This window comes from Podarcis melisellensis (genome assembly GCF_964234715.1).
Source record: "Podarcis melisellensis genome assembly, chromosome: 4".
Classification (NCBI taxonomy): domain Eukaryota; kingdom Metazoa; phylum Chordata; class Lepidosauria; order Squamata; family Lacertidae; genus Podarcis; species Podarcis melisellensis.
Window position 1 is genome coordinate 41,198,456 of NC_138531.1, and position 23,803 is coordinate 41,222,258.

Genomic DNA, 23,803 nt, shown 5'->3' on the forward strand with positions numbered 1-23,803 from the left:
CAACATTTAGTGCAAATGAATACTACCCACTTAATTATGTATATGGACTATTGTTTTTCGGTTTTATATCCATTATATGTGGACACAATGTCAAAGTTTTCAAGAACCATTTTCACTGTACAAAATGTAATGAAAAATAAAGTTTTAAGAGTGCAATGTTATGGATAAAAAATGGCTTGTGCCAATGGAAAGGCACTTCCGTTGTGCGAGGAAGTATTACAAAATTCTCTCATTTCCACATCCTGCTGGAGCCCCCATGCCCAGTTCCAGGTGGTCCCTCAACCTTTATGAGCGGATTGTGGGGCACAGAGGGGTGTAGTATGGGGGTGCCAGGAAGGCCCGATTGTGTTAGCAGAGTTATACTCTCATCTCTCTAGTACCAAATTTATAAATACAATTTTTGGGATCTGAGCAGGAAAAACATTGGACTTGCCTATGCTCATATCCCCCTGCTGCATAGACCCTGGCTTACCTGAGTCAACAATCATACCAAAGTACCAGGGGTTGAAAATATATGTACGATAGGGTACTTTCCTATAGCTCTCAAGGACTTTCTTCTCAATTTCTAGCATGCTTTCCAAAAAGGGTGATCACCATAACCTTATCCCAGTGTCTAAGTATTGATGGAAGGATTTGTAGTATACATTATTAAACAACTAGCAAATCCATCACCCTGACAATTTTCCATTGTCTGTCGCTAAATACATACTATGCAATAAAAAAACTTGCAAAAAGAAATTAGGCATCTGTTGCATAAAGCAAGAGTACTGAATTTACATTATGAGTGCGAATTCTAAAACCGAAGCCAAGAAACTAAGTGCATTCAAATTCTATTTGCTCTATTTACAATTATTGTTTCTAAGCACTCATTCTAGCAAAACCATCAAGATGTGAACATAGTCCACATGAAGATTCCTGTAAAACTGTTGCACCGGGAAAATATTCAGTGCCATACGCCCTATGTTATGGTGGATATGTATTTTTAGCCTCCAAATGCAGGCTATATTCATGTATGGCTCAATCCTAAGATTAACATTATTACTAATAATTTATTACTTATTATTCAATTTGTATACCACCCTATACCTGCAGATCTCAGGACTGTTCACAACCATAAAGTATCAGTGAACTAAACAGGTCTTATTTCGCAGCAAACATGCATAGCAAAATGTTCAGAAGCATTAATAATGTTTTAAAAAAATACAAGAAAAAGAGCTAATAAGCAAAACTCATGACAAATAGATGATTGAAAAAGACACCACTGTGTGTAAATTTAGATGCAGTCATCTAAATTTAGGCGCAGATTCCAGGGAACAAAAGCAAGGTTGTCTAAATATGAGCAAGTATCAAGTTCATGAATGTGCCTCAATGGGTTCCAACTTTTTCACATATGCTACTTTTCAAAATCACATTCTTGATGGGGATATATACATTATATATATATATATATATATATATATGCAGGTTTTGGTGTCCTCGGGTGTCTTCCCGTGTAAAAGTTGGGGTGTCTAGGCGACGTTTCGACGAGGTCTCACTCGTCATCTTCAGGCTGGTGCTTTCGGCTTCTTGTTACTGGAACAGAGCAGGATCTCAGTGTTTGAGTTCCTATAAATACTGTTGAGGGGGTGTGGTGTATAGCCTCCAATGTTCTGGGCAGAGAGGAAGTTCCCAGGCTAGTGTGCCTTTTCTTCTTTTGTTCCTTAATTACTTGAGGGATATCTTGAGTGATTTCTTGAGTGATATCCTGAGTACCACTTAGGTGGGTCATTAGGTGTGGATTAGTTGCTAAAGTCTTTGTGTCTTGACCTCTTGAACTTTGTGAAGAGTTTTTCTGAGAAGATGGCTGTACTGCACTTAGTTGTGCTCTGGCTTGGCTTCGTGTATAGGGGCGAGCTGTGGTTTTGTGGCCTGTGTCAGCCAGATCTGTGTAGGGATTGCAGGGGGGTGCAGCGTCCGGAGGTGCCACCATGGTTTGGCTACTGGATGGAGTCTGTAATTTATCTGTGGAGAGGGTCTGGGTTTGGGTCTGGTGTGGTTGATTGGTGATGGCGTTCTGTGTGCCTCTGGATCTGGTGTCAGTTTTTGTGGGGAGGGCTAATTTCCAGATGTCTGGCAAGCGGGATGTGTCGTCACGCTTGTTCATGTTGTGAGGGTGTTTCTCTATCTCGATGGCTTCCATGATTATTCTCTTGTGGTGATGTTCCATGTTAAAGAGCAATTTGGAATCTGCAAAATTAATTTCGTGTCCTGTTTCTTTCATGTGTTGGAAAAGAGAGGAAGTTTTTTCTTCTTTTTTGACGGCATTCTTGTGTTCTGCGATACGTGCATTTATTCGTCTGTTTGTTTGTCCAATGTACGTGGCTGGGCAGACTCTTCACAAAGTTCAAGAGGTCAAGACACAAAGACTTTAGCAACTAATCCACACCTAATGACCCACCTAAGTGGTACTCAGGATATCACTCAAGAAATCACTCAAGATATCCCTCAAGTAATTAAGGAACAAAAGAAGAAAAGGCACACTAGCCTGGGAACTTCCTCTCTGCCCAGAACATTGGAGGCTATACACCACACCCCCTCAACAGTATTTATAGGAACTCAAACACTGAGATCCTGCTCTGTTCCAGTAACAAGAAGCCGAAAGCACCAGCCTGAAGATGACGAGTGAGACCTCGTCGAAACGTCGCCTAGACACCCCAACTTTTACACGGGAAGACACCCGAGGACACCAAAACCTGCATTCCTGTACCCGTGAAAATCTACGAAAGCATATATATATATATATATATATATATATATATATATATATATATATATGTATGTATGTATTCCAGTTGGATTGTATTGCCCTGAATATATGAATTGCTCTAATTTTTAAAGGGTATGGGGTTAAAGTTCTCCCAAGATTATGTAGAAGCTCAGCCATCAAGTCAACACCAGAAAATACAATTGTTTGAATTCTTAGTTCCTGCAGTCCTTCATCGCACAACTGCCAGATTCAGACAGACAAAATGATTTTTCTAGCACCTTCCTTTTACTATCAGCTCCTCCACCACATCTCATTGCACTGTCAGTCTCTTGCAACAATGTTTCAATATATTATTCTTAAAACAATTATATTTAAAGAAATAATGTCATTTACCCTTGAGTGTTGCTTTTTTTAGCACCTTCATTGCATACAGCTGTCTTGCATCTGATCCTGAGATTTTTTTTACAAGGAATACCTGTATTAAACACATGAAACAATTCTATTACAATGATCCAACACACACTGAACAGACCCAGGGTAAGAACGTATTTGTGCACATACAGAAACATCAATCTCACATACCCTTGCATGCTTGCATGCGTGAACGCCTGTCATATCTCGAGTCCCAATATGTAATATCTCTAATCTTTATCCCTGATTTTGAGAGCATCTATGCTACACAATATACCTTTGTTAAATGAATGCAAACGGTAAGGTAGGCATTATTCCACTTCTCTACATACTTTTAAAAAGCTGCATGTGAATAAGACTCTGGCCCCAACTATATCAAAACAGGTGCACTTTCAGTATAATTTCACATTCCTAACTCACTAAGTATTGTTACAGCAAGGCTACTAAACTAGAAGGAGTGTACATTTCCTACCAGTAACTTACAGAAACCAAGTGCAAGGAGCAGAGGAAATTGGATGCCAATGTCATAAATAAGATTGAATAGTCTTTTATCAAACCAAATCCCTTGAAAGGGGAACAGCAGTGAATAACAGAGCAAGCCAAACCCTGGCCGGAGAGATGCAGAGTCACTGCTACATCTGCAGCCTCATTGCTCATGCTGGTCAGGGCAAAAGCACAGCCGTCTGGCTAGATATCATCAAGTGATGGCAGTGGAGATGGCTCAGGATCCAGGGAATCCCTGATCAGTTCAGCCACTTGCCCTCCCTGGAACACTCCACTTACAGACATCTCACAGGTTACAGCAAGTCAGAAGTTTGTTGGGGGTGAACAGGGAGCCCAGCATCAGTGAAGGTGTTGTGGGCTGAGGGAGAATCTCTGCCCAGCTCACCCCCTGCCCCCGTGGCAGGTCAGGGACTTAGATTGAGCCCTTAGTTAAGAGTTTATTTAAAGATGGCCACTCAGACCTTTTTGGCATTTAAATGTTGAATGAAGAAAATGTGTTGTTGTAAAATACAGTGGTACCTCGGGTTACAGACGCTTCAGCTTACAGACTCCGCTAACCCAGAAATAGTACCTCGGATTAAGAACTTTGCCCCAGGATGAGAACAGAAATTGCGTGCCGGCAGTGCAGTGGCAGTGGGAGGCCCCATTAGCTAAAGTGGTGCTTCAGGTTAAGAGCAGTTTCAGGTTAAGAACAGACCACCGGAACGAATTAAGTTCTTAACCAAAGGTACCACTGTAGTCATCTTTGGACAAAGAATTCTGTGAGTGGTAGTTAGCTCAGCTGGTTAGAGTGTGGTGCAGATAATGCCAAGGTCATAGGTTCGATACCCATATGGGCTACCTGCACGTTCCTGCAGTTTCAAGGCGCTGGACTAGATGACCCTTGGGGTCCCTTCAAACCCTACAATACTTTTATACTACACAAAGCTCAGTAGAATATTTCCACAGTTGAGGGGAAAATTTATGTCAAGTGTCTAACTCTGAAAAAGAAAATCAACACCACATACTACCATGGCAATCCTAGAAATATGCCTTAGTTCAAGAGATGTAAGTTTCCTTCCAATTGTGTCGAAGTATTAAAATAGGCAACTAAAACAAATTTCATTTTGCTCAGAGACCAATGCTTTTAGTTGCTTTAATGCTGATGGACGTAGGTCAAGAATATATAGGTTTTCATCACTGACAGATTAAAGACTCTTTCAAAATATGAACTAGATGCAAAATATATGCATGCTTTAATTCATCCTTGAAAAGATATAGGGTGAGACTGGATTCTAGTGATATTCAGAGTAGACCAGCTAGAATTATTTCAGTGGGTTTACTCTGAGAATGACTAAAACTGAATATCCCGCCACAGCATAAATATTAAGGTGATCTAGTGAAAAATATGTTTAATTTATACTGTTCACTGAAAAAATATGACAATAAGTATTCCTGCATATATGAATGCGAGCTAGGGCAGCAAACTAGGAGACAATTAAGGAGATTAGAACAAAGGATTCAAGAGGTGGTATTACAGAAACAGAGCATCTATTTTAGGAATTCTGGTTAGTGCTGGCTCAGGCAAGCCATCTGAGCACCATGACAGCTGGTATCAATTCCAGAGGTCCATCTTACCTTTCCAAAAGACCCCTGTCCTAGCACTTTAAGGAGTTCAAATTGTGAAGGGTCTGCTTTTTCATGTCCTTCCTTGACGTGATATGTTATTGCAATCTCTTTAATATTGCCTTCTTCCTGCAAAGAAAACAAGAATAAAGCTCTCATTTTTATGTTCAGAATTCATGCCTGGGATATTCATCCTAGGCTGGTATTTAACTATTCACAGATGAAAGCAATTGTAATGGATAAAAGCCAACGAAGAAAAATATATATTCATTAAATCCAATGTTGGTACCACTAGGAAAAACAGGAATGTAGAATTTCCACAAAAGTTTGGTTTTCTTCATGTTTGGGAAAACCACCAACTGAGGAATGAAAGATACCAAACTGCCAGATTTTTATAGAGTAGGGAAATACAAAATAACAGAAGGAAGCTTAGTTATGAACAGTTTCTTTTTTCCAAATTAAGAAAATAAAAAGCGGAAAATAGTCATCTGGCATATTCAGCTACCTAGTAAAAATACTAAGTTTAGGTCATTATCGTATGCCACTTTTTAAATGTTTCTTCAACATTTTGCTTGTTTCTCAATATAGCATGTAGTCGGTACAGGAACAGCTCTAGTCACTCTTCAAAATCGCAGCTTCAGCTGTCTTGTCTAAGAGCTAATTCACACATTATAAAAAAGGGGAGAAAGCAGGAGAAAAGTGACTCACTTCTGCTCCTAGTGTTGTTTGCTAAGGGGTGGGGTGGGGACTTATGGATGTCACCGCTGCAAGTATCTGCAAGTCCCACCATAGACATTTACAGGAAAAGCAGAAGTGTGAGCCTCTTGGGCTTCTTTTCCTGATTGTGTATTATGTGCAATCTGACTGGTGGTTCATGCATTGAAGAGGAAGGGCTTCCACAACCATAATGGGTCTCTGCTCAACTCTCTCAAAGCATTGCTCCTAGTCTCCATAAGCAGTATTGATTTTATAGGATTATTTAATACAAATAGTAAAAAGAAAAGAATTAATTACATCAAATAGTTTATTCTCAACAATTGGTCACTTTTATATCTAACCATTCTTCCAAAGAGATCAGGCAGGGTAACATGCATTTAATTATCAGTTTTATCATTGCAATCTTTCTGAGAGGTAGAGCCCGAGCCACTGTGACTTACTTATTCCATTGAACCTCCTGGCTGAGTGGAGACTTGAACCTGGCCACAACTCACTATACATTTTATTGTTACACAGTAGGCAAAGCTTTTCCTATACATAAAAGGAGTTTTAGGATTGTATTACAGTGGTACCTCGGGATGCGAATGGGATCCGTTCCGGAGCCCCATTCACATCCTGAACAGAACGTAAGACGTGGCTGCGCGGGGAAGGAGAATTAAAAGAGCCATGTGTTAGAAGCAACAGTCAGAAGTAGAAGAACTGTAATAATTCAAGTAAATTGAACTAAAGGAAAGACAGGAGATGTAATAAAGGAGCATGGAAGAAAGCAGCTATGTGTGTGGAAGAAAAATATATTTGCTGCTTCTGTATTTCACAAGAGTGAAACTGAGTAATTGCTATCCTTTCAGCAGCTGGCTTTATTCTCCTTGCTGGCATGATGCAGAGTATACACATGATGACAACAGGGAAGTGAAATATTATTGCATAATTTCAGAGATAATAAATTACTGTATACAGCACTCTCAGGGATCATGTGTATTAGATTGTGCCCTAAATAAATCTATTGTGCGGCCAAATTTAGAAAGCCACATACAGTCGTGTTCTTGTAGCCCCATCTCAAAAAGAGCTAGAAAAGTACAGAAGAGGTCAAACAAGAAGACAAAAGCGTTGGAGCACCTTCCCTGCAAGTACAGTAGCAGCAGCTTTGGAACTCCCTGCCTATTGATATAACACAGGCCCCTTCACTGTAGTGTTTTTTTGGCGTGTGCTGAAGACATTCTTATTTAGATAAACCTACCCAGATGTTTAGAAAGTTTGCCTGAGATTTGTTTTAGTCTACTTTATTGCCATTTTAGCATTCTGTATGTTTAAAACATTTTAGCATTCTGTATGTTGTACTTTTTTGTGTGTTATCTTTATTGTTTTATCATTTTTGTAAACCACTTTACGTTTTTTTTATAATCTACAGATTCTATGAAATAAATAAGAAATAAAGTGTTCAGTGCACTTTAATCAGGTTTTATAGAATTATGCATGATGCAGCAAAAGTAGGCACAGAATTTTTCTCCCTCACGTTAGGGTGGTATTAAACTAAACTGTACTCAAACGAAACCCACTGAAATTAAGATGACTCAGGTCCATTACTTTCAGTGGGTTTACTCTGAGTAAAACTTAGCTGAATACTATCTTTAGAATACTATCTTCTGCATCATCCAGTGAGATTGATTGGTAGCAGATTCAGGGGACATAAAAGAAGGGCGTTCTTAATACAACACATTATTAATCTATGGTGTTTCACCACCACAAGATGAAGTCATTGCTTAAGATAGATTTAAAATAATTAAGCATATTTATGGAGGATAGAGTTAACAACAACAATGTGGCTAACAGATGTCGTTATGTCCTACTCTTCCTCCAAAGGGAGTCCAGGGTGGCTAACAATGTTTAAACAAATAGAACCAACATAAAACGAAAGCTAAATGGAACAGTTGTTGTGTACTTCTGAACACCAGATGCTGAGGACAAATAGTGGGGTAAGGGGTATAGCCTTGATGACTTATTATGGGCCTCTCAGAAGAAATCAACTGACTGCAGCAAACAGAATGCTTAAAAGAAGATCTTTGGGCTAATCCAACTGGGCTTTTCTTGAGTTCTTACCCCGTACCAAACCATCTTCCCACACATGCACCAATCACAAGCATGGATATTTGTCATACTAGGGGCTGCAACCCTGCTCACTCCACTAACCAACCCTATTCCCATTCGCTCCACAATAACCACTAGAGCTTCCCCTTCCTGCTCCATGCAACTACTGAGCTCACTTTTCACTTTCCCAGCTCCATCTCTGAAGCCACTTCTCTCTTCTAATCTGCAGCCCCCTTCGCACCTGTTTTCACCTGAACCCACAAGCCTATACCTCCTGCTTCCCTGTTTTTGCACAACCACCCCCCTTGCACACAAACCATCCCATGGTAGCCTCTTGCACCTATCTTGCCCCACACATTGCTACTAAATATCCTTTCCATCCAACTAGAAAGCCACCATCCCCTCCTATTCTTCAGGTCCTTTCATGTCCCTGCTTTCATTTTCAACCCCATTCCCAGGCCTCCTTTTCCATCATTGTTCTGCAAACCCTTTTGCTTAGTTGATATTCCTGCACTGCAAGGGGTTAGAGACCAGGTGACCCTTCCCTTCCAACTCTACATTTCCATGATTCTCTCTTTCCCCCTTTCCCCCCTTCCCCTTCTTACCTTTTTCAACTCACCCTTGCACACAGGCCACCCCCACTTCTATGCCTCATCCTCTCTCCTAATCTGCACCCCACTTTGCACACACCCCATGATAACATATGTTACTGAATCTTTAAAATGAATAGACTCTTAATAGCAAGCCTATCAGTTAGCTTGTTCAGTTGATGAATGTTATATGTATATTGTATGACTGTAGGGTGTTTGTTTGTTAATAAAACATGTTCTAAATTATTACGTTAGATCTGGAAATTAATGTTGAAGTAAATACATGGTACCAGGAGTGAAATACACTGTGTGAAGGTACTATGGATTATCTGAGGGCTTTGTATATCTCTCACATACATGAATCTGCTGAAGAGTAGAAGAAGCAAGAAGCGAGGAACACTGAAAGGAAAAAAGAGGCTACTTTAAACAAAGAACAGCAGATGTTTGAGTAAAGTAGGGATGGGAGGGTAAGTTTTTAAAGGAATTGTTATCACCTGTTGCTTGTTGCTCAGGGCTCCTTTGGATAGAATAAAAAGAATTAAGAGAAATTTTATGCCTGATTTGCTTTCATAATTTTAAGGGACCCAAAATGACTCTCTTCTCCAGAATCTCCAAAACCATAGGCCACCACTGCATATTGCCTCCCCACAACAACTTGGGACTCTTGCTTTTGGAAAAAGACAATGTCTTTTGACCACTTTGATCACTATAAGTCTCTTTAACAGAAGAGTTGAGTAATGGGGGTGTTGAATGGACATGCATATAGGGACTGAAGTAACGTATATCAGAGTAAGTAGGGTAGAAGTTAGAGAGAGAAATATGAAGCACTCCTCCCCACAAATATTCTAACCAGAGCCATGAAATTTTACAGGCCTTTAAGTAGACATTAATGACAGATGTGCTGCTTTCTATTCTCCTTCACTTTATCATAACATCTCAAGTTGAAAATAGATCTAAATGGATTTTCTGGCCCCTTTCCATCCCAGAATGTTACATATGTAAAGAAGTTCTTGGCATATCATGCTAAACTCTGTCAAGAATCTGCAAAGTGTTAAGTTCTTTTATGAATGTCAAAGAATAGATTTCACACATCTATCTGGTTTATAAACAACACCCTTGTATGAAACAACCGGTTTGGGAAAATTCTAATATTTTTTAGGTAAAATTATTATTTGTTTTTAATTATGGTGAAAACTCAGACAAGTGTTTATGTCTTTGATTCAGCAGTAAAGAATGTATGATTTTATCTTTGTGCTTGTCTCTTTGATCCAGCACAGTCATCCATCAATAGAATGGAGGGCTAAACAATTTCGAGTGATTCCCCTCCCACATTCCCAATATTTGTTCTAGGACAACATGGGAGGTAGGGTGGGGGTGGGGAGGGCTGCAGAAGAAAACTGACCAAAATATCTCCCTCCCTATCTTTTATATCATTTTAATTACATATTGGTGGTGGCACCACTTTCTGGAATTCTTGGCACTGAAATATCTAACTGATTTGATTTATTTCTTACCTGCTATCATGCATTTGACCAAAACATTATTATAATTTAGCCTGAATCCAATGTTGTCTGTGCATGGGGAGAACACAATAACCACTTACACAACAATTTTCTTTCATCCCAATGCAGTGCCCCTCAAAATGTGCTCTGGAGGGTTGGGGGGTCTTGTGGTCCTCTACAAATCAAAATCTCCTATAACGACTTTCTGGGGTCTGCTCTTCATGAAGGACTGGAGCAACTTTAGAACAGTACCCTAGGTTGGTGAACAGTTCACCAGGACACATGGAAGATTCCTACTTTCAGTTAGAACACTTCAGCTTAACTTTAAGTCTGTTATGTAAGGAATGAACTTACATAAAAAGTAACCTTGTTCCATTGGCCCACAGTAACACAGTACAGGTTACTGGATAATATTGTGGTTTTAAGAAACACATTCTGGCATAAATTCATCCTGCACATAATTTCTTTTTCCTCTACTCCTGAAGTCAGGGAATTATCTAGAATTCATTTTTCTCAATGGGTTATGGAACAAAGGTTGAGTTCTCCTAAGATAAGCAGGATTTACAAACTAGCTATGCTGCAACCGGATACACAGTCACTGTGGCTTACATCTGAGTAAGGGGAGGAGAAGGGCAGCACTAAAAAGAACAAGAACAAAGGAAGCAAAAGAGGCAGCAAAGTCTCAAAAAACCGTTGAAAGATCAATCTTTATGAATAGTAATAGTGTTGGTGGAACAAAAATGTCCATTGCATTTCATATGATAACAACTTCCCTCAGGAGCACAAGATTACAGTTCTCATATCAAGGCAACACTTCTCTCTTTTATTTTCTGAGTAGGGATGTATAACACTGCACAGTTAAATGCCTGGGAAGTACCACCTTCCTCTGATAATAGTTCACAAGAAGAAGAACTGAGGACCATGTTCCAAACTTAAAGTTTAAATTTAATGCAATACATTTTTTTTATTCTATTGCCACAAGCCAAACATGTATTTATGCATATTATATTCCATACAAGTACCACAAAACTGATATAAAAAATGAAGTAACTCGGCAGCAGTCAATGGATACAGCCATTCTAGCTAGAGGAGTCACTACTACTTCATCAGCTCTGCTGAGATGCCAGCTCCATCAGCCGTTTCTTTTCCTTCAACAGCCATATGGCAATAGTCATAGGCATTCTTTCAGGATGCAATTGGGGGCAGGGATACAAGGGAAGCAAGGTGACAGCATAGGCTCAGCTGAGACCCCAGCAATTTTTGGTTCCTCCTCTCTATTCCAGCCAGTCATTGTAAGAACTTGGTAACTAGTGCTTGATTTTGCTTTTGTCCTGAATATGTGCATGCATACTAGTTGGCTAAGCACCATAGGCTCAGACTGTCCAGGCAACATGTAAACACTCAGGTTTTACTTACTGATTGTGGATTCATCTCTTCTTCTCCCATAGGTTCATCCATGATTTGCTGGCCATTCTGCAAAAAAAAGAAAGGGGGTTCATAAAGCAACTAAAGTAGAAACATTTCTCTACATCTTATTAAAAATAACAAAACAATGGGTTATATTCAACTAAGTCTTACCCAAAGTATAACAATTGAAATTAATGAACCTAAGTTTGTCATGTCTATTAACAGCAATTAATCTACTCCATGAGTAGGCAAACTAAGGCCTGGGGGCCGGATCCAGTTCAATCACCTTCTAAATCCGGCCTTCAGACGGTCCGGGAATCAGCGTATTTTTACATGAGTAGAATGTGTCCTTTTATTTAAAAAGCATCTCTGGGTTATTTGTGGGGCATAGGAATTCATTCATATTTTTTTTCAAAATATAGTCCGGCCCCTCACAAGGTCTGAGGGACAGTGGACTGGCCCCCTGGTGAAAAAGTTTGCTGACCCCTGGTCTACTCTGAGTAGGACTAGCATTGGATAAAACTCAAAGTTATTTGCCAGTATCAATTACTATAAAAGATGGTTGCAACTACTGTCTTACTGGGCAGTGACTGGGGGGGTACTTTCCAGAAAGAAAATAAGGTATACAATTCTAAGCTACTAACTATTTAGAGCACTTATGACTAGAAGCCCATAGATCTGCGAAAAGCAAGATGAAGACAACAACCCATCATACAAAACAAACATTTAAACTGGACCTTGATAATGGCAAAGGTGATGCAGCTCTATTGAAAATTATTGTGTTTTAAATAATATGTAAGTTCTATTACCAGTACTGTGAAGATAAAGAATAGAATTATAGGACTGCAATGCTTAATCAATTAGATATATCAATAAACCACTTTAAAAGTGGCCATTTAGACAGCAAGTACTATATTAAGGGGACTTTCCCTCTTATGCAAGATAAAATGCCTCCTAAGATTTTTCCTCTCATATATATCACCTAAAAAAAATATCAAATGATGTATGCTACTTGCTTCAGAACTTTTTTTTTTTTTGCCAATGTGTGAATCGAATCCATTAAAGCAATATCAGTCAAGTTTTACTGTGCAATCCACTGCATATCTATTTCATATCTTGGCTCTTGTATGGTTGGCTATCTTGTACTAAAAACACAGATATGAGTTGCCCTGGGACTGGAGAGTAGAAGGAAAACGCCCTTTGGCTTTTGTCATTGCCCAGAGGACCCAGGACCACTAAGAGACTGCCTCCCAGGAGTAACATCAAGGCGATCGGAAGTCTAACCTGGCCCTAGTTCTCAGCCAGAGAAGCAGCAGCTGCAAGGGGCATGCCTTCCCCACTCCCTGTTTGAAAGAACACTGAGCCACAACTGCCTGCTGCCCTGGGAATGCAAAAGCATTCTGTTGTTGCGCCCATAATCTAGGTTTAAGGTGCCATTTATCTCCTAGCTTTCATATCTCAGTTTATAATACTGATCTTTTCCCTTTATTCTCCTTTCCTTGTGTACCTTGCATTTGTCATTTGTAAGACTGATGCCTAGACTTCTCTCTCTCTTTTTAAAATCACTTTAGGAAACAATAATTGCCTGAAAATCAGTATAAACATACAGGAAATAGAATAGGTAAATAATTTGTGTACAATAGGATAACAGGTTGAGAGCAAGTTTCCCCACCCTGCACACTCAAGGGCAGGGGTTGGCAACCTAAGGCCCATGGGCTGGGGGTCGTTTAACCAGCCCCCGAGCCGCCCCCGAACCAAGCCGCCTGCACAGCGAGTCCCCATGCGCTGCACTAAACTGGCACTGCATGGGAACTCGCGTCTGTGGTGCCGGAAATCACATTTGCACAGACGTAGATGCTGGAAATTGTGGGCGGGTGCGCTCACACAAGCGATCTCTGCTGGAGTGAACCGGCCCAGGCGAGGTAAACCTTGCTGACCCCTGCTCAAGGATCTAAGCAGCACTAAAGCAGCAGCCATGTTAGCTGGAGCACAGCATTTGTCTACCAACCTCTCATCCAGACTTGGCTGCTCAAAGAAGTTACTCTAAAACACTTCCTAGGATGACACTGCTTTAAAGCAAAATATCAAGATGGGTGTATTTCAGTGTGACTTGGCACTGGGAACTGCCAAAGATAAGAAGCACTGCATTTATCAACACCTTCCCAGAAACAAACAGAAGCCTCTGTATGACTCTCCTCTTTCTTCAGACCCTACTTACTAATTTCCACTTACTTAAACCAGGCAGTTATCCAACTTTCAATGTCAAAGATGGCAAAGCAGCCTTCACCACCTGACGCAAAACCAAGAGATGTAGATTTAAACAATTTCTTATCACTCTGTTGTCTGGGTAACCCAAAGAAACACACCAGGCTCTTACTCATCCTCGTGAATCCAAATCAAAATACACTACGGACTACTAAAATACTGCTTTCCTCCAGCCAGAGTTCATTTTATATAAAAACATTTAAATGGATGTGAAGAAAATTTAGAGCACAATTCCTTACACTTTTAATGTGTAGCATCATTATCACATTAGTATTCCAAGTAAAACTTGTGGAACACATATTTGAACTAACTTCTATATGATTCTACATTACTTTTAGCAGCATATAATTGCCTTGTTCACAAGGGACACCCAGCAAGAATGAGCTGCATGTACCAGATCTCTAATCTGTCTTATGATTTGGCTAGTAAATCAGACTAGTGAAGGGCTGGTCGCAAAAGGTGATTCATTATAGCCAGTCATTTTCTCCAGCAGGATGAGTGTACTAAAATGACACATTGCCAAAGACTGTTTAGCCCTCTAGTGTGTTCATCACCACATATTAGTCTTACTCTAAAACAGATACAGATAGATGTATCACATGTTTACATCAGTAACAACTGAAAGATTGCAGTGGGACTAAGTTGTAGAAGAAAGTAAGTAAAAAAATAAGTCAATTTACAATGGTTTTCCATATTAGAAAATATTGTCTAGATGTTTCAATGCAAGATAAATCACAAAATTCCAAGTATTACAGTTGCTAGTGTAATCTGGCATTTCAAATACCTGACTGCACAGTATGAAAACACTCAAATAATTGGAAAAATAATACAAGTTACAATACAAAGAAGATCACAAACTTATTTTATCTTGCAACCTTTCTGGTAAAAGATTTGAGTGTAAAAGCTATGCAGGTCAAAGGTCATTAACAGGAAAAATGATATTTTGTAGGTATATGTATCGTTTAGCATTTTTATGAATTTTGTACATATCACAGTAAATAATACAGTGGTACCTCGGGTTAAGAACTTAATTCGTTCCGGAGGTCCGTTCTTAACCTGAAACTGTTCTTAACCTGAAGCACCACTTTAGCTAATGGGGCCTCCTGCTGCCGCTGCGCCGCCGGAGCACGATTTCTGTTCTCATCCTGAAGCAAAGTTCTTAACCCAAGGTACTAATTCTGGGTTAGCGGAGTCTGTAATCTGAAGCGTCTGTAACCTAAGGTACCACTGTACTGTCTTTACAATGATCATGTTCAGACACAACTACAGGTAATCAATTAGCCTATGCATGAGCCACATGAAAGTGCATGCAAACTGAGCTCTCCTGCTTCGCTCCTCCCTTCCTCTGTCAGGGAAACAAACCATGGAGTGGCAGGCTTAGCAATGCTCCAGACCAGTGCTTGTGGGTTGTTTCTCTCAAAACAGACCACAATTCTGAAGCCAAGTTTTTTTCTTGGTTGCCCACTGCCCAATCATGCTTTGGGGGGGGGGGGTAAGCAAGCTATGAGTGCTGGTTCAGACATAATGCAAAGCCAGTAGTTTCCCTGAAGCTTCAAAACAGTAGAGCTCAGCATACTCACACTTCAATGTGGCTTGCGCACAGGTTAATTTGGCTAACTGCAGTTAAGATTGCAGAAATGATATATCACTACAAGGAGCCAGATATTTTTGGAAAACGCTGAAGACAGCTATTAGTAAGGGCTTCATTTTTTTTCTATTTTCAGCCTAATTATATTCATATTTACTCAGAAGTAGTCATGTTAATTTCAACAGAACTTACTCCTAGGTGAATATGCTTAGGGCTGAAACCCTCAGTTATATTTTTGTTTCTCTCAAACTGCTTACTGCTCCATATTTTTCGCTCCATATTTATTTCTTAAAACTGAAAATGAAGAGGATGATGTAAACAACCTCTATACTTCACTCAGGCACAGCAATGGTTACAGTTAATGGTTTTTTTATTTTTTCTTTCACTGATTTGTACATCTTACTTTTTACAGCTGTGTTCTCAAAAATTAATAAACATATTTTTTCAATTGCTCCTTGTAGGTTTAAATGCTGTTTTTTAGGTAATTCATAAGCAAATCATTGGATTAACTGGTAATGCACATTCTAGTGTTTTTTTAAATTCTATAACCTTCAAGCAGGAAACTGAAATCTCTCACAATGCCGCCCTGCAAATATAGCATCTTGTTCGTTTACATTTCCGGCATTTTACAGGAACATATACATGTTTGTTTAAAATGTCAGTTTAAAAGTTGCAACACAGCTCTGTACACATTCTTCTTTGCTACCGTATTTGCTTCAGCTGGGAGGGCATATTATCTCCACAAGGTTGTTGCAAGGATATTGGTGGTGAGAATAGCAGCTTGCCACAACCCATGACAGTACAATAGGAAAGTGTGCCAGGGATGAGGAGTATGAACAGTTTAAAGGCAACTAGAACAGATTCCAAGCCCCATTTGATAGCAGACAATTGTCTGCATAGGTTATGGTACCACCAGTCCTCTATCAATATGACCAGCGCTTTCCCTACTGACAGTGTCAATAAAAGGCAAAGAAGCAATTTTTCAGAAAGGGGCTTATTCTCACTTCAAACCATTAAATACTACAATTTGCCTTCTTAAAACATTTTGATATAAGCAAATACTATAGCCAAGATTAAATACTTACATGATTAAAACACTTAACATATAATTAGAAGGTTTTAAAATAAAGTAATGCACACTTTCCCCATCTCTCCAGCCAGCCATCTACACACAATGTGCTTTTGTCCTGTATTCCACTAAGCAAAATGGCTTTGAGTTACTGTTATAATCTTTTTTCCCCTTCCCTAACATCCATTTTTGATGAGAGTCATGCATTTGGGACAAAAAAAAATTAACCTCACCTATCTGGGGTCTGAACTGGCTGTGACTGACAAGGAATGAGACCAAAATGATCAGGAGGGGGATGGAGCCACTTCCTTATGTGGAAAGGTTGCGGTTTTTAGTTTAGCGAAAAGCCAAGTAAGAGGCAGCATGATCAAAGTGTATAAATCTATGCATGCTATGGAAAAAGTGGATAGAAAAAAGGTTCTCTCATAACACTAGAATTTGGGGATATTCAGTGAAGCTGAATGTTGGAAGATTCAGCACAGACAAACGAAAGTACCTTCTTCCTTCAATGAATAATTATACTATGGATTTCACTCCCACAAGAGGCTATGTTCTTCCTCTGCTGTCAGAGATAGTATGTTTCTGGGTATCAGTTAGTGGAAACCACAGACATCTGGTTGGGTACTGAGAGAACAGGATGTGGACAAATGGGTCACTGGCCTGATTCAGTGGGCTGTTCTCGTGTTCATAGCCAACTCTAGTTGCAGCTCAGACTGGAGTTTTGAGAATTAATTAATTTCACTTAACCAAATGAAACTGGCTATATTTAATTCTTTATGCAAATAAAGCCAGAGGCCTTTGGGTCACAATCATGTCTTAAACAAGCATTGTGCCTAATTACCAAGGTCTATCACTACAGCATTCCCAAGCAATATTATTATTTATTCATTAATTTAAATCACACTACTGTCTTGAAAAGGGACACAGGTGGCGCTGTGGGTTAAAGCCTCAGCGCCTAGGACTTGCTGATCAAAAGGTCGGCGGTTCGAATCCCTGCTGCGGGGTGCGCTCCCGCTGCTCGGTCCCAGCGCCTGCCAACCTAGCAGTTCGAAAGCACCTCCGGGTGCAAGTAGATAAATAGGGACCGCTTACCAGCGGGAAGGTAAACGGCGTTTCCGTGTGCAGCTCTGGCTCGCCAGAGCAGCGATGTCACACTGGCCATGTGACCCGGAAGTGTCTCCGGACAGCGCTGGCCCCTGGCCTCTTAAGTGAGATGGGCGCACAACCCCAGAGTCTGTCAAGACTGGCCCGTACGGGCAGGGGTACCTTTACCTTTACCTTACTGTCTTGAAATAATAGGGTGGGAAGAAACACTTTTAATTATTTCACATCAAAAGTACTTTTTTGAAAGATGCACTCTTCCACATGGGATCTACCTAGAGGTTTCTTCCATGGAGCAGCATACCATATTATGTTTGAAACCCTTATAAGTGCATTGGTTCCATAGCGTATAACATCTCTACGCCAAGGCTAGTCACAATCAGGAATATGTGGAGCTGGCAAAGATTATCTGGATGAGCAGATACTCCTGGTAGTGGGCAATTTTATCATTATAAACAAAAATAGCTAAGTTTCTGACCTGGCTGCAGAGCACATTGTGATCTGCCTGCCTGGTGTGAGGACTGCAAATGTCATTCATCATCTAGAGAGGCTGGTAGATAGTGCTGGGGAGAAGTCAGTGGTCATGCTGCATCCTGGCACCAATGGCATGGGCTAATGTAGTCATGCTCCAACCCCCATCAGCCCCAGTTAGCATGGACAATGGCTAGAGATGTACTCCAGTAATTTCTGGAGGGCACCATGCTGGCTACCCTTGATATAGCTGGGAATGCCTCTGGCTAATTAAACGATCTATTGGGGGGGGGGTTGTTACTATGCTATGCATTTATATGCTTTGGAAAGGAGGCCTGGGGGTGCGGAGGGCACCACAAAAGGCATCAAGGGCCACATGCAGTCCTAGAGCCACAAGTTTGACTGCCCTGCTATAAATAAGGGGGACGGACATGACAGAACTGCATAAAATTGTGCAAACTGTTCTTCACACAGTTCATAGTTAAAGGCTTTAAAAGGGGAATTAGACAAATTCATGGAAAGTAAGACCATCTACTAGCCATAATGACTTTATTCTATCTTCACTGTAGAAGTAGTATGTCTCTGAAAACCAGTCAGTGACGATCATGAATAGAAAAATACTGTTGTACTCATGTCCTGCCGCTGGGATTTCCATAAGCATCTGGTGAGAAAAGAATGTTGGCCTGGACAGACAGTTGGTCTGATCCAGTGGAGTTGCTTTTATGTTCTTAGATGCTGCACATAAAAAGCACAACACAGATCATAAGTGTCTTTCAAACATTATGCTTAGCTCCTGGAACGATATTTAGACATACTATCTGGTTGTCTCCATAGGGAAACTGATATATTTCAATAGGCTGCAATGATACGTCATCCGTAGAAATACAGTTAAAGTGCTTTATTGTTATTACACCTCTGAGGCAAATGTTTTTTTTGAAAAACAAACTCTTTATGGAACAAAGTGTTATAAACACAAATACTGTTGCTCTACTTATCAGCCTAAATCAAAAAGAACGAAATACTTCAGGTCGGGATTTAACAAAACTAGAAACAGGGTAATTTAATTATGCCAAATTATCACAACACCTTATTACTACCAATAAAAGGAACCACTTGATGAAACAGCAGAGAGGTTTTCTCAGAACCATACCCTGAAAGCAACTAATTAAGCCAGATTATCTAAACTTGATCAAACCACAAGCATGCTGCTTCAACTACATAAAGTACATCGCTTCTTGGATCATGAGAACTTGGGGGGGGGGAATGGAGACAGATGACCACCAGTTCCTATATTGGTGCCTTGCTTTCAGCGGAAGCAGGATATGAGGACTTCCCCTTTTAAAAATGAGAAAAGAAAAAACTTGCTCTCATGTGCAAACTGTTCCTACTGCCTGGTTACAGACCTGTACATGGAGGAAGTTGAGCATCCGGTCAAAATGAGGGGGAAGGGAGGGAGGAAGAGACAGTAGCCGGGGAAAGTAACCGAACACCATCAAAAAGAACAAAAGCTGCCAATTCATTCAACCCTTCAGTTTCTATCACAGATCTGACAATCTGACAGCAACCCACTAACCCAGATGTTCTTGGCTTCATAAAGGTGCCGTATTCGGGCTGCACCTTATGAAGTGGAGAGGGGAACGATGATTACTGAGATATTCCGAAGCTTAACACTATTTAACTCCTCCTCCAGCAAATTTCAGAACAGTAGTAGTATTGGCTATAGATGGGAAAGTCCTTTTGCTCCCACCGTCTTTTGATTTTCTTAACCCACTGGCCTTGCCTTGACCAGCAGTCAGGGGTCTCGCCCCCTCCACTTCCCCTGACTATCGTCCCTTGCAAACAAATGGAATAAGGAGGCTGTTCGAAATTAGCTTGAAAGCCATCAGCAGCATTAGCGGTATGGATCAGCATGTTTCTTCCCTAAGGTGAAAAAACCCCATCACAAAACAGATCTGTTTCAGTAAAGAGGGGAGAAGAGAAGGGGATAGGCACCCCCTCACATACTTTATCTCCCTCCTCCTCCCCAACAGGGAGATCCCACTAAATTCCTTTCAAAGGAAGGCAGAGGTAAACTGTGCCCTCTCCATTACGCCAGAGATCTCAAAGCCACTGCTTTGAGAAACCGTCCTGCCGCCAAAAGAAATTTATTCTCCGAACCGGGGCGATCAAGACGGGAAGAGGGGTTTTGTGTGCCAGAAGAGTTGCCCACACCACTCTCTCCCCCGCCGCCAAGCAAGCCATTACTAATACGGATTTTAAATATCCTGTCGCTGAAAAGGGTGAGAGTCGGAAACGCGCCCCTTCGTGACTCGCTGCCCCCGAGAGCGGAAGGGTGAGAGAGGGAAGCGGACTTGGCTAATCTGGAGTAAAGAAGCGAAGGGGGGGGGGAGAGGGGCGACACAGCAGGCGGCCAAGGGGGCCACCAAGAGCCCCCAGACGGGCAAGGGGGCTGCCCTGCCTCGCATGGGGCACTTGGAAGAAAGAGGAAGCGGCCGCCGGTCCCCAAGCCGAGGCGGAAGCAGAGCGACAAAACGTTCCCCTTTCCCCAGGACGGGCTTTTAATTCTCCCCCCGCCTCCTGGCGGGCCCGTCCTCGCCCTCCGGGGCTCAGCGGCGGAGGCAGCAGGGGGTGCTGTGCCCGCTCCCCGGCCGGCCGGCCGGCCGCTCAGGTCGCCTTACCTCGGCGCTGCTGCTGCTGCTCTCCGCCGCGCTCTCCACAGCCATTTTCTGCCAGGGGTCCGCCAGCTGCGCTAACGGCATCTTCCCGCTTTAACTTCCGAGCTCCCCCCACCTGGAGCCGCCGCTGCCCCACAGTCTCTCGCTCAGGCTCCGGGTCAGGATTCCTCCTCCTCCTGCTGCTGGCCAAGGGGAGGGCACTGCCGGGACACTCGCGCTCCCAACCCCCGCACCGGGGGCGGAGGACGAGGCAGAGCTGCCCACGCGCGGGCGACGGAGAGAACTGGGCTCGGAAGAAGCCGCTGCCGGGCAGAGCCAACCTCCCGACGTCCAGCAGGGCTACTGCTACTACTGCCGCCGCCGCTACTCACTCCGCTTCCGCTCCCAACATGGCGGCCCCCAAGCCGTACCTGCCTGTCAAGCCGAGGCCTGGTGGCGTCATCCCCGAGGGCGGGACTGGCCCAGCCAATGAGCGGCGAGCCCAGGTAGTAAAGGGACGAAATCGCGGGCGCGCGGCCAGGCGATGGTTGCTGTGATCCCGTCGGGAGTGACTGGCTGGCGTGGGAGGGAGAGGCAGGCAGGCAGGCGGGGACTCCGGATACGTGACGAGGAGTTTGGGTTTTTTTCTCCTTTTTTGTCACGGTCACTTGAGCGAAGGGCGGGAGGCGGCGGGTTTATCCTCCGCGCGGGCAGCCTGGCTTTCTCCGGCGCCGCGGATGCCGCCCGCGAGCGTCACACCCCTCGAGCTGTACAAAAGCTTATCGTGTGTAGAGAGGCGATTGTGTGGCGTTTTCCTTCTACCCTCGGATGAACTAATCCGGCATAATTGCTATAGTGCCACCCCCGTGGCTATGACGGCAAAGTTTAGTAACCTTTCCGAGATAATCCGCGGGAAGCTGTTAGCTTTGTACGTATTCAGTATGACTATTCTGGAGTTTATTTTTTATTTTATTTTTTTAAACGTCATGAAAGTTTTGGCTTAACAAAAAAACAAAACCCTGTTAACTCCGATCCAAAACTGGATTCAGCAACCCTGAACGCATGTTAGATTTTAGAAGCCTTACAGGAATTTTCTTACAAAGCATGGCTAAAGAGTCGACAAGGAATCCCAAATACTCGCAACACTGCCTTCACATTCACATTCTGGTATTCTTAACTTGTCCCTTGGGTTTCCTCCTAGTGTAGTTTATCCCTATAATGAAATTTATATGACACACTATTCTATTTTGTTAATTTTAAAGAACCAGGTTTATGTTGCTGTAAATAACTGTTTTTGATTTAATTTTGCAGTTGCTGAAAAGATAACCCACAAGATTCGCCTGATGAAAGGTGAAGAACCAGCAGAACAATCCCATGCAGTTGGGTGGGATCTTATATTTCAAACAACGTGCCTTCCCTGCACCTAAAAAAGAAATATGGCCCTCCTAAATTATGTGTTTAATAAACATAGGGAGAATTATACTTATCGTTATTGTATGAGCCTCTGTCTAATTACTTTTCATATTCTTGGGTTGAAAAAGAAAATTGAAAAAAGTTTTAAAATGTTTAAAAAGTATACTTCAGTATGCATCCTTAGGACACTGTAGTTATATCATTGTGTGATTCAATCATAGACAGTACCAGCAAATTCATGTTGCACAATTATTGGAAACTGGGAGGTCTTCCACAACAAATCTACTTTCCCCAAAGACCTGACTTTTAGCAACATAAAAAGTGATGGGGAAATTTACTGGAAAGTGTGGGCTTACATTTGCTTTGATGCAACTGCCATCCAACTTCCCTGCAAACTGATCAGGAAGAATGTTCAGTAGACATCATCCAGAAGCAGCCTTAGAGTTGAAGAGATCCACAGAGGTTCAATATACAGGTCAACCCTCATCATTAAAACAAGATTGTCTTGGCTTCAAAGCTGCCTGTTCTAACCACTTTGAACATATTGAAACGCTTGAGTGAGCAACATGCTAAGGATTGCATCTCAGTCCTCATTAACACTTAATTGGGAGGAACTTCCATTGAGCACTGTAAGACTTCCTTCTGAGTAAGCATGCATAGGGTTGTGCTGTTAGGGTGCCACTATATCTGACAATGTCGTAGTCTGACTCAGGCAATGCTGAATACATTGGAAGGAGGAAAGACTGACCGTATTTTTTGCTCTATAAGACTCACTTTTCCCCTCCTAAAAAGTAAGGGGAAATGTGTGTGCGTCTTATGGAGCGAATACAGGCTGTGCAGCTATCCCAGAAGCCAGAACAGCAAGAGGGATTGCTGCTTTCACTGCACAGCGATCCCTCTTGCTGTTCTGGCTTCGAGATTCAGAATATTTTTTTTCTTGTTTTCCTCCTCCAAAAACTAGGTGCGTCTTTTGGTCTGGTGCGTCTTATAGAGTGAAAAATACGGTAAGACACAGGATGGATGTTAGGAGCTAAGCCCTTCTAGCTGTGCTTTTCTCTCAAAAACTCTCTTCGTTGTTGAGAACGTAAGAAGAGCTTGCTGGAACAGGCTAATGACTCATCTAATCCAGCATCCTCTTCTCACAGTGGCCAACCAGAGGCCTGTGTTGTTTGTTTTGCTGTTTTGATCACAGCTGGGTTTACTTCCAATTGCAGAGTACTACTGAAACAAAAATAGTTTCCTGTTAAACACAAGTATGATGCACACTTTGAAGTTTCCCTAGTACCATCCTAACAAAAAGGTCTGCAGCCATTATAACTATTTCTACTCTTGAGCATGACCACCAAGGAGGAAGATTCATCTATTTGTTGATGGTTTTTAGGGTTCAGCATTTTTTTCTGACATGCAAGAAAACATGCAAAATACTGCCAGAGAATGACACTTTGTTTGTTTGTTTAGCAATGCATAGTCTCTGTTCCTAGGAATGTGTAGGCTCCAATGTGTGCCTTATAAAATAGAAAAGGCAGTTATTACATATGGCACATCTTCTTCAAGACTAGCATTAAGCATTATATTTTTTGCCAATGAATTATTTCAGGAAACTGTTTATAAAATTCATAAGGTATGGGAGGTGTTAAAACACATATCTGTTGGTTTAAATCTGTTGACTTAATTG

The 23,803-nt window shown here is 41.7% G+C and overlaps 1 protein-coding gene and 1 long non-coding RNA gene across 3 annotated transcripts in view; one reads left to right on the plus strand and one right to left on the minus strand.

Annotated features, from left to right (window-relative positions):
* Positions 1-20,865, minus strand: part of RPS6KA3 (ribosomal protein S6 kinase A3) — a 41,154-nt gene extending 20,289 nt beyond the window's left edge. For both annotated transcript variants that reach the window (XM_081909193.1, XM_081909192.1), the window contains exons 1-4: positions 20,740-20,865; positions 11,577-11,633; positions 5,279-5,395; positions 3,140-3,221 (exon numbers count right to left, since the gene is read on the minus strand). In XM_081909193.1, coding sequence (XP_081765319.1) covers positions 3,140-3,221; positions 5,279-5,395; positions 11,577-11,633; positions 20,740-20,820 — 337 coding nt within the window. In that variant the 5' untranslated portion in view covers positions 20,821-20,865. The remainder of the gene's footprint in view (positions 1-3,139; positions 3,222-5,278; positions 5,396-11,576; positions 11,634-20,739) is intronic.
* Positions 20,866-21,083: 218 nt separating this feature from the next.
* LOC309368872 lies at positions 21,084-22,201 on the plus strand. The gene is made up of 2 exons (XR_014167929.1): positions 21,084-21,221; positions 22,027-22,201. It is a non-coding gene; the product is annotated as an uncharacterized lncRNA (long non-coding RNA).
* Positions 22,202-23,803: the final 1,602 nt, after the last annotated feature.